The 14,684-nt window shown below is 49.3% G+C and overlaps 1 protein-coding gene across 5 annotated transcripts in view; it reads left to right on the top strand.

Moving 5' to 3' along the window:
* The window catches only part of LOC110497983 (thromboxane-A synthase), a 144,179-nt gene that overhangs the window by 31,117 nt on the left and 98,378 nt on the right, over positions 1 to 14,684 (top strand). For all 5 annotated transcript variants that reach the window (XR_016488742.1, XR_016488743.1, XM_021574496.3 and 2 more), the window contains exon 3: positions 1,857 to 1,950. Coding sequence is in view for 3 of the 5 variants with exons in the window: in XM_021574496.3 (XP_021430171.1) it covers positions 1,857 to 1,950 (94 nt within the window). In the remaining 2 variants the exon portion in view is untranslated. The remainder of the gene's footprint in view (positions 1 to 1,856; positions 1,951 to 14,684) is intronic.

The raw sequence follows: 14,684 nt of genomic DNA, 5'->3' as shown, positions 1-14,684 counted from the left end.
TTGAATATTGAAACAAGGTTGCAAATGTTGGAGAGACAGACGGCAAGGTTTATACAAATTTCCGCTGTTGAAAACTAAATGTTAGTCTAAAAGAAATGTGAGATATTGTCTCAATGCTTTTTCTAGTGGAGATCAAGTTAATAAATTGCCTGGCTGGGCTGAAGAGACAGTGGAACAAAATAGGCATTTTAACATCGTAGATTTAGCCAGTGGCAACTTGTGGAATAGACAACAGCTGGAATGCGGTTTTAACCAATCAGCATTCAGACCCACCCTTTTTTATAAAGGACATTAACGACTGTGTCAATGACAGATGTGAGCTTGATAGAACATGACTGTGGAGTATGAGGCTTCTAAGGAAAAACACCATGTAATTACAAAGCAGTTACTATGTAACAATGTTGTCACACAGTTATTACTGTGTAGTTATATGGGTATGAGGGCAACTTTTAAGTGTTACTAATTATGGTATATGAACACATTTAATTGATAGCAAAGTCTCTTAATCCAACATTAGCAGCTAGGCTAGTTAGCAAGCATCTCTGCCACATGTCCTCATGATGACTCACAGCTCTGTGTTACTGTTACTTATAACCAATTAAAAACTGAAGAAACAAGTCAGGCAGGCTGTTTGGCATATGTATTTTTAAAGCCAAGCAGCTGATCATCTCCATATATTTAGCTAGCTAGGGCTTGGTGTTGTGAGAGATGCTGCTAAGGCTAATGCGAATGGTGGTGTGAGTCACTTTGCTGATGTAAGCGGAGAGGGATGTCTGTCTGTCATGGCTGTGTGACAAGCATGTGGTTATTATTATGTAGGTGTCAGAACATGAGTCAGTGTGTTGAGATATTATTGGTTTTCCTTTTATCTATGGTTGGAGTTTCAGATCTCATTACTAATTATGGTTTTCGTTCAGTGGCTTAGGAGGAGATGAAGTGGATGTTTGAATCTATTTGGGTTTTTAGTATCAGAGGTGTGTGTGTGTGTGTGTGTGTGTGTGTGTGTGTGTGTGTGTGTGTGTGTGTGTGTGTGTGTGTGGAGGTGGATCTGTGTGTTTGCGTGTGTCTGTGTGAATCAGTCCTGTGTTGGCTGCTCAGTCTTGCAGCTTTCTTTTGTTGGTCGTTTACGTATGTTGTAAATGTGACTTTCTCAATCCAGTCAGTGTTGTGTGCCCTTAACCATAAATATGCCTGTCTGTCACTGCTCTTTCCCTGACTGTGTGGGAGGTTTTGTGTGCAAAGCTTTGTTTTCTGACTGTAACCACCTTTTCCTGTCTCTGAGTCCATGGCTATAGCAGCACACAGGGAGACAGCCATCCTTTAATTGCCCTTTACTTGGCCAGGATACACACACACACACACACACACACACACACACACACACACACACACACACACACACACACACACACACACACACACACACACACACACACACACACACACACACACACACACACACTCCCAGAATCCACCCTGTCTAGAGCAGACAGTGTATTACATGACTAAAAAACGTCCTGTGGTATCCCATAATGCTCCTCAAAGTCCCGTACAAAAGTCCCCTTCCTCATTCCAATGACTTGCATATCAGCAGAAAACGCCAGCAGTGCCTGTGATGAATAATGTATGCTGTTCCGTTTTAGGAGTCGGAGTGTGGAATTTTTACATTCCCCAGAGCAAATAAGTCTTTCAAGTGTCATAATGTTGTGTGTTTGTGAGGTACCTCTTAGGCAGCATATCTGCCAGATTAGATGCTGTAACCTCCGTAGCATTACTACTATATCCCCCAGTACATTTTATCTGTTACTAACTCACACCCCAACTCTCTCTCTCTCTCTCTCTCACTCCCTCTCTAGGTATGCTACGTTCCCCTATTCGTCCCTGGCTCAATGTGGAATAAGGCACCCCAAACCGTCCCCATTCTTTGGGAACCTGTTTCTATTTCGTCAGGTAAGATACTGACTGGTATGGAAGAATCCACACTCTCACTAAAATAAATCACTGAATTTAAGCATATTTCCCCAGCCAACCAGTGTGATATTTGTGTGTGCAATCAATACAGAGTTCAATGCAGGATGTTCTTCCCTTTTTACAGAGACAAGGGTATTGCCTGTCTTTTTTGGTTACATACATTGAAAATACTTTGAAGTCACTTAACCCCTCCCCTCCCCCCATTCCACACGCATACACACACACAGACGCACACACACTCCCATGCAGGCATCCGCACACCACCCCCTAAGGCGAGAGAAATCAGGCTTCCAACATCTAGCTGCACTTCATTAGATTTGTTCATTAAATACGACTCACAAGTAATGACTTTTAATACCATTTGATTCCCAAATAGATTGCCCTTATTGGTAATTGCATTACTTTTATGATGAATATATAATGTAAAATGTAAAGCAGTGAGTGGGAGGGCTCAATATAACTGATTCAATATGGTGATATTTTATCTCACTCTCCATTCTGCCCACCCCTACAACAAAGACACCAGAGATGTTGAACAGGAATACCAGTATTTTCCATAGACAGATTGACAGATGGAAAGAGGTCTCATCTTTGTATCTGTGCCATTATTGCATCTTTGACAACATTTTTAAAGTAGTACATTTTCTACTTCATTTGTGTTTGAAAAAAGTGTAAAGCTAATATTGGTGATTTACCACCACCTGCAGTGCTGGATTCGGGAACTAAATCTTGTCATTAATTTATTGTGGCCACTAGATGGCGGTGATATAGCTTAAAGCCATTTACAAACCATGTCACTCAATTTGAAGACAATGCTCTGATCATTCACTAATTTCTCCCAACCCATAGGAATCCCCACCCAGTTGACTACTTTAAAATGGTGAAAGACCTCAATGGAAATGTTCATGCTGCAACAGGTTGTACCCAAGATGAGTCCTGTAACTATCTCTATGGTATTTTCCAAAAATGGACATGATTTACCGACATTTAGGCCTACATTAATTCTGGAATGTGTAGATCAAAGGAGTCATGCCTTGAGTTTACTCACAAAGGTTCACTATATAGTACCAACTGTATCGATATCAACAAGTACAATACCAAAAGGAGACAAATACATTATAACGCAGTAATAGGCTAGAGATGATGCTTGCCCTTATGCTTGCCATTCAGTTTGACGTCTATTCCAGTTACAAGACAATGCCTTTAAATGCAACGTGTAATTATTGCCCATGGTATGGTGTTGTGGCATGCAGATGCTTCTCTGCAGGACATATCTTTATGAGATTCAGCAGTCAATAGTCTTCAGTGGGGCAGGCAGGCAGGGTGGGCTGTGTCCCCTGTCATTATCACTGCAGCTAGCTTTACTGGTCTTTTACGAGGACAGCTATCTCTTTCTTTCTTTATCTCTTCTCTCCATCAGTCATTTTTTATTTATTCTTCCTACGTCCTACTTCTTCCTACTTGGACTTATTTTGCAATCAGTGACATTCAGGGATAAGACTCTAGTAAGCTTGATTCTCAAATTCAGGACCCAGTGCTCTGTAGCCTGGCTTTAGACTATTACACAATAGTCAGTGCCCTTGATGTCCCTTACAGCGGAACTGCAGTGTCGGGCTAAGGGCTGAGGTGGTAAAGTATGCAGGCAGCTCTGCCTTCAGTGCCTTGCATAATTACACTGTCTGTCCGGTGGCTGGGGAGAGTCCTCAGGTGAAGCAGGGGGATGCTGAAGCTGCTTCGATAATGTGTGTCAGTGCTGAGACTCAGATCTGCAGACACAAATAGCCATCTTCTCTCGTAGAATCCTCTGACCCACTTCTGCATGCCACACTCACATCAAGCACAACAACAAGAGAGAGTGTGTGTCTTTGTATGTATGTACTGTACCAGTCAAAAGTTTGGACACACTTACTCATTCAAGGGTTTTTCTTTATTTGTACTATTTTCTACATTGTAGAATAATAGTGAAGACATCAAAATGTGCCTAAGATCGCGCCGACAGAGATGGTCGCCTCGCTTCGAGTACTTAGGAAACTATTCAGTATTTAGTTTTTTTCTGTATTATTTCTTACATTGTTACCTCAGGAAATCTTAAGTCTTACTACATACAGCCGGGAAGAACTATTGGATATAAGAGTGACGTCAACTTACCAACATTACGACCAGGAATACGACTTTCCTGAAGGACAATGGATCTAATTCCAAAAGCCTTCCCAAAACAACGGCACCGCAGAAGGGGCAGACAGAGCGCTCTTCTGGTCAGACTCCAAAGATGTGCACATTGGCGAGTTGTACACTCGGGAGCAATGGGCAATGTCCAGTCTCTTGACAACAAGGTAGATGAAATTCGAGCAAGGGTTGCCTTCCAGAGAGACATCAGCGATGGTAACATTCTCTGTTTCACCATATATCCTGAGGCTGTATTGTCACGTTCTGACCTCTATTTCTGTTGTTTTGTATTTATTTAGTATGGTCAGGGCGTGAGTTGGGTGGGCAGTCTATGTTTGTTTTTCTATGTTTTGGGGCATTTCTATGTTTTCGGCCTAGTATGGTTCTCAATCAGAGGCAGGTGTCATTAGTTGTCTCTGATTGAGAATCATACTTAGGTAGCCTGGGTTTCACTGTGTGTTTGTGGGTGATTGTTCCTGTCACTGTGTTTGTCGTCACAGGATAGGACTGTTTTGCGTTCTCACATTTCTTGTTTTCGTTAGTTTGTTCATGTGTAGTGATTTATTAAAATATGAACAACCACCACGCTGCGCTTTGGTCCGCTTCTCCTCCTCCTACAGACGAACGCCCTTACAGAATCACCCACCGCAACAGGACCAAGCGGCGTGGTAACGGGCAACAGCGGCACAAGGAGGAATGGACTTGGGATGATGTGTTGGACGGCAAGGGTTGCTACACATGGGAGGAGATCCTGGCGGGAAAGGATCGCCTTCCATGGGAACAGGTGAATGCAGCGAGGAGAGCAGAGGCAGCCGGAGAGAGGAGCCGGCGATATGAGGGAACACGGTTGGCAAGGAAGCCCGGGAGTCAGCCCCAAACATTTCTTGGGGGGGGGCTAACAGGGAGTATGGCTACGCCAGGTAGGAGACCTGAGCCAACTTCCTGTGGTTACCGGGGGGCTAGAGAGACCGTGCGTCTCCTTGGGCCGGCTTACATGGCACCAGCCTTGCGCACGGTGTCCCCGGTTCGCCTGCATAGCCCAGTGCGGGCTATTCCACCTCACCGCACTGGCAGGGCGACCGGGACCATTCAACCGGGTAAGGTTGGGCAGGCTCGGTGCTCAAGAGCTCCAGTGCGCCTGCACGGCCCGGTCTATCCGTCACCACCTCCACGCACCAGCCCTCCGGTGGCAGCTCCCCGTACCAGGCTGTCTCTCCGGCCCATCCTTGCAGGGGCTCTCTCCTCTCCAGCGCTGCCGGAGTCTCCCGCCTCTCCGGCGCTACCAGAGCCTTCCTCCTCTCCAGCGCTGCCGGAGTCTCCCGCCTGTTCGGCGCTACGAGAGCTACTCAGTCCGGCGCTTCCAGAGCCTTCCTCCTCTCCAGCGCCGCCAGTGCCGCTCGTCAGCCCAGCGCCGCCAACGCCGCCCGTCTGCCCAGCGCCGCCAGTGCCGCCCGTCAGTCCGGCGGTTCCAGAGCCTTCCTCCTCTCCAGCGCCGCCAGTGCCGCCCGTCTGCCCAGCGCCGCCAGTACCGCCCGTCTGCCCAGCGCCGCCCGTCTGCCCAGCGCCGCCAGTGCCGCCCGTCTGCCCAGCGCCGCCAGTGCTGCCCGTCTGCCCAGCGCCGCCCGTCTGCCAGGAGCCGCCAGTGCCGCCCGTCTGCCAGGAGCCGCCAGTGCCGCCCGTCTGCCAGGAGCCGCCAGTGCCGCCCGTCAGCCAGGGGCCGCCAGTGCCGCCCGTCAGCCAGGGGCCGCCAGTGCCGCCCGTCAGCCAGGGGCCGCCAGTGCCGCCCGTCAGCCAGGGGCCGCCAGTGCCGCCAGTCAGCCAGGGGCCGCCAGTGCCGCCAGTCAGCCAGGGGCCGCCAGTGCCGCCAGTCAGCCAGGGGCCGCCAGTGCCGCCAGTCAGCCAGGGGCCGCCAGTGCCGCCAGTCAGCCAGGGGCCGCCAGTGCCGCCAGTCAGCCAGGGGCCGCCAGTGCCGCCAGTCAGCCAGGGGCCGCCAGTGCCGCCAGTCAGCCAGGGGCCGCCAGTAAGCCAGGGGCCGCCAGTGCCGCCAGTCAGCCAGGGGCCGCCAGTAAGCCAGGGGCCGCCAGTGCCGTCAGTCAGCCAGGGGCCGCCCGAGCAGCTGCCCCTCTGTCCAGAGCAGCTGTCGCCCCTCTGTCCCGAGCTGCTGCCGCCCCTCTGTCCCGAGCAGCTGTCCCTCTGTCCCGAGCAGCTGTCCCTCTGTCCCGAGCAGCTGTCCCTCTGTCCCGAGCAGCTGCCCCTCTGTCCCGAGCAGCTGCTGCCCCTCTGTCCCGAGCTGCTATCGCCCCTCTGTCCCGAGCTGCTATCGCCCCTCTGTCCCGAGCTGCTATCGCCCCTCTGTCCCGAGCTGCTATCGCCCCTCTGTCCCGAGCAGCTGCCCCTCTGTCCCGAGCAGTTGTCCCTCTGTCCCGAGCAGCTGCTTCACCTCTGTCCCGAGCTGCCCCTCTGTCCCGAGCAGGCCCTCTGTCCAGTGGGGTCATTGAGAGGGGTGGCCATGGTGAGTAAGCCAGGGAGGCGGACAATAAGGAGGACTAAGACAATGGTGAAGTGGGGTCCGCGTCCCGCGCCAGAGCCGCCACCGCGGACAGACGCCCACCCAGACCCTCCCCTATAGGTCAAGGTTTTGCGGCCGGAGTCCGCACCTTTGGGGGGGGGGGGGTACTGTCACGTTCTGACCTCTATTTCTGTTGTTTTGTATTTATTTAGTATGGTCAGGGCGTGAGTTGGGTGGGCAGTCTATGTTTGTTTTTCTATGTTTTGTGGCATTTCTATGTTTTCGGCCTAGTATGGTTCTCAATCAGAGGCAGGTGTCATTAGTTGTCTCTGATTGAGAATCATACTTAGGTAGCCTGGGTTTCACTGTGTGTTTGTGGGTGATTGTTCCTGTCACTGTGTTTGTCGTCACAGGATAGGACTGTTTTGCGTTCTCACATTTCTTGTTTTCGTTAGTTTGTTCATGTGTAGTGATTTATTAAAATATGAACAACCACCACGCTGCGCTTTGGTCCGCTTCTCCTCCTCCTACAGACGAACGCCCTTACATGTATTTATTGTAGTTGGGGATTTTAACAAGGCAAATTGGAGAACAAGGCTACCTAAATTCTGTCAGCATATTGATTGCACTACCCGCGGGGGTAATACACTCGATCACTGCTACTCTAACTTCCGCGATGCATACAAAGCCCTCCCCCGCCCTCCCTTCGGTAAATCCAACCACAATGCCATCTTGCTCCTACTGTCTTATAGGCAGAAACTAAAAAATTATGTACCAGTGAGTAGAACCTTTCAACGCTGGTTTGAACCAATCGGAATCCGCGCTTCAAGATTGTTTTGATCACGCGCCCTGGAATAGGTTCTGGTCAGCCTCAGATAACAACATCAATATATACACTGACTCAGTGCATGAGTTTATAAAGAAGTGCATTGGATATGTTGTACCCACTGTGACTATTAAAACGTACCCTAACCAGAAACCATGGATGGATGGCTCATTCACGCAAAACTGAAAATGCGAACCAACGCATTTCACCAAGGAAAGAGGTCTGGGAATATGGCTGAATATAATCAATGTAGTTATTCCCTCCTCAAGGCAATCAAACAAGCGAAGTGCTGGTACAGGGACAAAGTGGAGTCGCAATTCAACGGCTCAGACACGAGACGTAGGTGACAGGGTCTACAGGAAATCACGGACTACAAAAAGAAAACCAGCCACGTCACGTACACCAACATTGCGCTTCCAGACAAACTAAACACCTTTTCCCGCTCTGAGGATAATACAGTGCCACCATCACGGCCCGCTAACAAGGACTGCACCCCCTTCTCCGTGACCGACGTCTGTAAAACATTTAAACATGTTAACCATCGCAAGGCTGCTGGCCCAGATGGCATCCCTAGCCACGTTCTCAGAGCGTGCACAGACTAGCTGGCTGGTATGTTTACGGACATATTCAATCGCTCCCTATCCCAGTCTGCTGTCCCCACGTGCTTCAAGATGGCCACAAGTGTTCCTGTACCCAAGAAGGCAAAGATAAATTAACTAAATAACTACCTCCCCGTAACACTCACTTCTGTCATCATGAAGTGCTTTGAGAGACTAGTCAAGGATCATATCACCTCAACCTTACCGGCCACCCTAGACCCACTTCAGTTTGCATACCGCCGCAACAGGTCCACAGACGATGCAATCACCATCACACTGCACACTGCCCTATCCCATCTGGACAAGAGATGTAAGAATGCTGTTCATTGACTACAGATCAGCCTTCAACAACATTGTACCCTCCAAGCTCATCATCAAGCTGGAGGCCCTGGGTCTCAACCCCGCCCTGTGCAATTGGGTCCTGGACTTTCTGATGGGCCGCGCCCCAGGTGGCAAAGGTAGGAAACAACATCGCCACTTCGCTGACCCTCAACACTGGGGCCCCACAAGGGTGCATGCTCAGCCCCCTCCTGTACTCCCTGTTCACCCACGAACGCGTGGCCATGCTCTCAATCATCAAGTTTACAGATGACACAACAGTAGTGGGATTGATTACCAACAACAATGAGACAGCCTAGAGGGAGGAGGTGAAGGCCCTTGGAGTGTGGTGTCAGGAAAACAACCTCTCACTCAACGTCAACAAAACAAAGGAGATGACCGTGGACTTCAGAGGGAACATCCCCCTGTCCACATCGAAGGGACAGCAGTGGAGAAGGTGGAAAGTTTTAAGTTCCTCTGCTTACACATCACAGACAACCTGAAATGGTCCACCCACACAGACAGTGTGGTTGCGCCTCTTCGACCTCAGAAGCCTGAAGAAATTTGGCTTGTCCCCCAAAACCATGGAAAACTTTTACAGATGCACAATTGAGAGCATCCTGTCGGGCTGTATCACAGCCTGGTACGGCAATTGCACAGCCCTCAACCGCAAGGCTCTTAAGAGGGAGGTGCTGTCTGAACAACACATCACCGGGGGCAAACTACCTGCCCTCCATGACACCTACAGCACCCGATGTCACAGGAAGGCCAAAAAGATCATCAAGGACAACAACCACCCGAGCCTCTGCCTGTTCACACCACTACCATCCATAAGGTGAGGTCAGTACAGGTGGATCAAAGCTGAAACCGAGACACTGAAAAACAGCTTCTATCTCAAGGCCATCAGACTGCTAAACAGCAATCACTAACTCAGAGAGGTTGCTGCCTACGTTGAGACCCAATCACTGGACACTAATAAATGGATCACTAGTCACTTTAAACAATGCCACTTTAAATAATGCCACATTAATAATGTTTACATATCTTACATTACTCATATCATATGTATGTATTGTATTTTATGTCATCTATTGCACCTTGCCTATGCCGCTCGGCCATCACCCATATGTACATATTCTCATTCACCCCTTTAGATTTGTGTGTATTGGGTAGTTGTTGGGAAATTGTTAGATTATTTGTTAGATATTACTGCACTGTCGGAACGAGAAGGACAAGCATTTCGCTACACTCGTATTAACATCTGCTAACCATGTGTATGTGACCAATAACATTTGATTTGATTTGAAAACAATGAAATAACAGATATGGAATCATTCCATTTGCACACACTGTATATAGATTTTTCTATTGTGTTTTTGACTGTACTTTTGTTTATCCCATGTGTAACTCTGTGTTGTTTTTTGTTGCACTGCTTTGCTTTATCTTGGACAGGTCGCAGTTGTAAATGAGAACTTGTTCTCAACTGGGCTACCTGGTTAAATAAAGTTTAAATAAAAATAAAAATCTAGAAACCAGAAAAGTGTTAAACAGTCAACTTTGGACACGCCTACTCATTCAAGGGTTTTTCTTTATTTTTACTATTTTATACATTGTAGAATAATAGTGAAGATATCAAAACTATGAAATAACACATATGGAATCTTATAGTAACCAAAAAAGTGTTATAATATATAAAATATATTTAGATTTGGTTATTATTCAAAGTAGCCACCCTTTGCCTTGATGACAGCTTTGCACACATTTGCCATTCTCTCAACCAGCTTCATGAGGAATGCTTTTCCATCAGTCTTGAAGGAGTTCCCACATATGCTGAGCACTTGTTGACTGCTTTTCCTTCACTCTGTGGTCCAACTCAACTCAAACCATTATAATTGGGTTGACGTCGGGTGATTGTGGAGCCCAGCCCTCCATCACTCTCCTTACTGTTCAAATATCCCTTACACAGCGTGGAGGTGTGCTTTGGGTCATTGTCCTGTTGAAAAACAAATGATAGTCCCACTAAGCGCAAACCAGATGGGATGGTGGTAGCCAAGCTGGTTAAGTGTGTCTTAAATTCTAAATAAATCACTGACAGTGTCACCAGCAAAGTACCCCCACACCAACACACCTCCTCCTCCATGCTTCATGGTGGGTACCACACATGCGGAAATCATCCGTTCACCTACTCGGCGTCTCACATAGACACGGCGGTTGGAACCAAAAATCTCAAATTTGGATTCATCAGACCATTGTCCATTGCTCGTGTTTCTTGGCCCTAGCAAGTCTCTTATTCTTATTGGTGTCCTTTAGTAGTGGTTTCTTTGCAGTAATTCGACCATGAATGCCTGATTCACGCAGTCTCCTCTGAACAGTTGATGTTGAGATGTGTCTTTTACTTGTACTCTGTGAAGCATTTATTTGGGCTGCAGTTAACTCTAATGAAGTTATCCTCTGCGGCAGAGGTAACTCTGGGTCTTCCTTTCCTGTCGCGGTCCTCATGAGAGCCAGTTTCAACATTGCGGTTGATGGTTTTGCGACTGCTCTTCAAGAAACTTTCACAGTTCTTCTTTCACAGTTCTTAAGACATGATCTTCATGTCTTAATGTTATGGACTGTCATTTCTCTTTGCTTATTTGAGCTGTTCTTGCCATAATATGGACTTGGTCTTTTACCAAATAGGGTTATCTTCTGTATACCACCCCTACTGTCATGTACTGTCATGTTGTGTCTTGTCTCTGTCCTTTCCCTTCACCCTGTCTCCCTCTGCTGGTCGTTGTTAGGTTACCTTTTCTCCCCCGCTTTCCCCCAGCTGTTCCTTGTCTCCTCTTGACTACCTCGTCACCCCTTCTCCCACCTGTTCCCCTTTTCCCTCTGATTAGTCCCCTATATCTCTCTCTGTTTTTGTTCCTGCCCTTGTCGGATTCTTGTTTGTTGTGTTTCATGCCTGAACCAGACTGTCGTCATGTTTGCTGTAACCTTGTCTTGTCCTGTCGGAATCTGCCGGTCCGTCTGAGCCTACCTATGTTTGGTAATTAAAGAAGCTCTGTTTAAGTTAATTCGCTTTTGGGTCCTCATTCACGCACCGTAACAGAAGAATCCGACCAAGAATGGACCCAGCGACTTCGGATCCTCTCCACTCAGCCGTCGGGATCCAGGGAGCGATGCTAGGCAGACACGAGCAGGAAGTGTCTGCTGCTCGACATGCCGTTGAGACCCTGGCCACCCAAGTCTCCAACCTCACAGAACAGGTTCACCATCTCCGCCTCGATCCACCGGCCACTTCCAGGGCTTTCGAATCTCCGGAGCCCAGAATCAATAACCCGCCGTGTTACTCTGGGGAGCCCACTGAATGCCGCTCGTTCCTCACCCAGTGTGATATTGTGTTTTCTCTCCAGCCCAACACTTACTCCAGGAGCACTGCTCGTGTCGCCTACGTCATATCTCTCCTTATTGGACGGGCTCGTGAGTGGGGCACGGCAATCTGGGAGGCAAGGGCTGAGTGTACTAACCAGTATCAGGACTTTAAGGAGGAGATGATACGGGTTTTTGATCGATCTGTTTTTGGGGAGGAAGCTTCCAGGGCCCTGTCTTCCCTATGTCAAGGCAATCGATCCATAACAGACTACTCTATTGAGTTTCGCACTCTTGCTGTCTCCAGTGGCTGGAACGAGCCGGCCTTGCTCGCTCGTCTTCTGGAGGGTCTCCGCGCAGAGGTAAAGGATGAGATTCTCTCCCGGGAGGTTCCTTCCAGCGTGGATTCCTTGATTGAACTCGCTATTCGCATTGAGCGACGGGTTGATCTTCGTCACCGAGCTCGTGGAAAGGAGCTCGCGCTCTCCGTCGCTCCCCTCTCCGCATCACTACCATCTTCCTCTGCCGGCTCGGGTGCTGAGCCCATGCAGCTGGGAGGTATCCGCATCTCGACTAAGGAGAGGGAACGGAGAATCACCAACCGCCTCTGTCTCTATTGCGGTTCCGCTGGTCATTTTGTCACTTCATGTCCAGTAAAAGGCCAGAGCTCGTCAGTAAGCGGAGGGCTACTGGTGAGCGCTACTACTCCTGTCTCTCCTTCAAGATCCTGCACTACCTTGTCGGTCCATCTACGCTGGACCGGTTCGTCAGCTTCCTGCAGTGCCTTAATAGACTCTGGGGCGGAGGGCTGTTTTATGGACGAGACCTGGGCTCGGGAACATGACATTCCTCTCAGACAGTTAAAGGAGCCCACGGCCTTGTTCGCCCTGGATGGTAGTCCTCTCCCCAGGATTCAGCGTGAGACGCTACCTTTAACCCTCACTGTTTCTGGTAATCATAGTGAAACCATTTCTTTTTTAATTTTTCGTTCACCTTTTACACCTGTTGTTTTGGGCCATCCCTGGCTAGTTTGTCATAATCCTTCCATTAATTGGTCTAGTAATTCTATCCTCTCCTGGAACGTCTCTTGTCATGTGAAATGTTTAATGTCTGCTATCCCTCCTGTTTCCTCTGTCTCTTCTTCACAGGAGGAGCCTGGTGATTTGACAGGGGTGCCGGAGGAATATCACGATCTGCGCACGGTGTTCAGTCGGTCCAGGGCCACCTCTCTTCCTCCACACCGGTCGTATGATTGTAGTATTGATCTCCTTCCGGGAACCACCCCCCCCCGGGGTAGACTATACTCTCTGTCGGCTCCCGAACGTAAGGCTCTCGAAGATTATTTGTCTGTAGCTCTTGACGCCGGTACCATAGTCCCCTCCTCCTCTCCCGCCGGAGCGGGGTTTTTTTTTGTCAAGAAGAAGGACGGGTCTCTGCGCCCCTGCATAGATTATCGAGGGCTGAATGACATAACAGTGAAGAATCGTTATCCGCTTCCTCTTATGTCTTCAGCCTTCGAGATCCTGCAGGGAGCCAGGTTTTTCACTAAGTTGGACCTTCGTAACGCTTACCATCTCGTGCGCATCAGGGAGGGGGACGAGTGGAAGACGGCGTTTAACACTCCGTTAGGGCACTTTGAATACCGGGTCCTTCCTTTCGGCCTCGCTAACGCTCCAGCTGTCTTTCAGGCATTAGTCAATGATGTCCTGAGAGACATGCTGAACATCTTTGTTTTCGTTTACCTTGACGATATCCTGATTTTTTCACCGTCACTCCAGATTCATGTTCAGCACGTTCGACGTGTCCTCCAGCGCCTTTTAGAGAATTGTCTTTTTGTGAAGGCTGAGAAGTGCACTTTTCATGCCTCCTCCGTCACATTTCTCGGTTCTGTTATTTCCGCTGAAGGCATTAAGATGGATCCCGCTAAGGTCCAAGCTGTCATTGATTGGCCCGTCCCTAAGTCACGCGTCGAGCTGCAGCGCTTTCTCGGCTTCGCGAACTTCTATCGTCGTTTCATCCGTAATTTCGGTCAGGTGGCAGCTCCTCTCACAGCCCTTACTTCTGTCAAGACGTGCTTTAAGTGGTCCGTTTCCGCCCAGGGAGCTTTTGATCTCCTCAAGAATCGTTTTACATCCGCTCCTATCCTTGTTACACCTGACGTCTCTAGACAGTTCGTTGTCGAGGTTGACGCGTCAGAGGTGGGCGTGGGAGCCATTCTTTCTCAGCGCTCCCTCTCTGACGACAAGGTCCACCCATGCGCGTATTTTTCTCATCGCCTGTCGCCGTCGGAACGTAACTATGATGTGGGAAACCGCGAACTGCTCGCCATCCGGTTAGCCCTAGGCGAATGGCGACAGTGGTTGGAGGGGGCGACCGTTCCTTTTGTCGTTTGGACTGACCATAGGAACCTTGAGTACATCCGTTCTGCCAAACGACTTAATGCGCGTCAGGCGCGTTGGGCGCTGTTTTTCGCTCGTTTCGAGTTCGTGATTTCTTATCGTCCGGGCTCTAAGAACACCAAGCCTGATGCTTTGTCTCGTCTCTTCAGTTCTTCAGTAGCCTCCACTGACCCCGAGGGAATTCACCCTGAGGGGCGTGTTGTCGGGTTGACTGTCTGGGGAATTGAGAGGCAGGTAAAACAAGCGCTCACTCACACTCCGTCGCCGCGCGCTTGTCCTAGGAACCTTCTTTTCGTTCCCGTTCCTACTCGTCTGGCCGTTCTTCAGTGGGCTCACTCTGCCAAGTTAGCCGGCCACCCTGGCGTTCGGGGTACGCTTGCTTCCATTCGCCAGCGTTTTTGGTGGCCCACCCGGGAGCATGACACGCGTCGTTTCGTGGCTGCTTGTTCGGTCTGCGCGCAGACTAAGTCCGGTAACTCTCCTCCTGCCGGCCGTCTCAGGCCGCTTCCTATTCCCTCTCGACCGTGGTCTCACATCGCCTTAGA

Source organism: Oncorhynchus mykiss, chromosome 2 (assembly GCF_057628025.1).
Source record: "Oncorhynchus mykiss isolate SJ-2025 chromosome 2, ASM5762802v1, whole genome shotgun sequence".
Classification (NCBI taxonomy): domain Eukaryota; kingdom Metazoa; phylum Chordata; class Actinopteri; order Salmoniformes; family Salmonidae; genus Oncorhynchus; species Oncorhynchus mykiss.
Note: the sequence above shows the minus strand (reverse complement) of the source record. Positions and strands in the feature narration are given on the sequence as shown.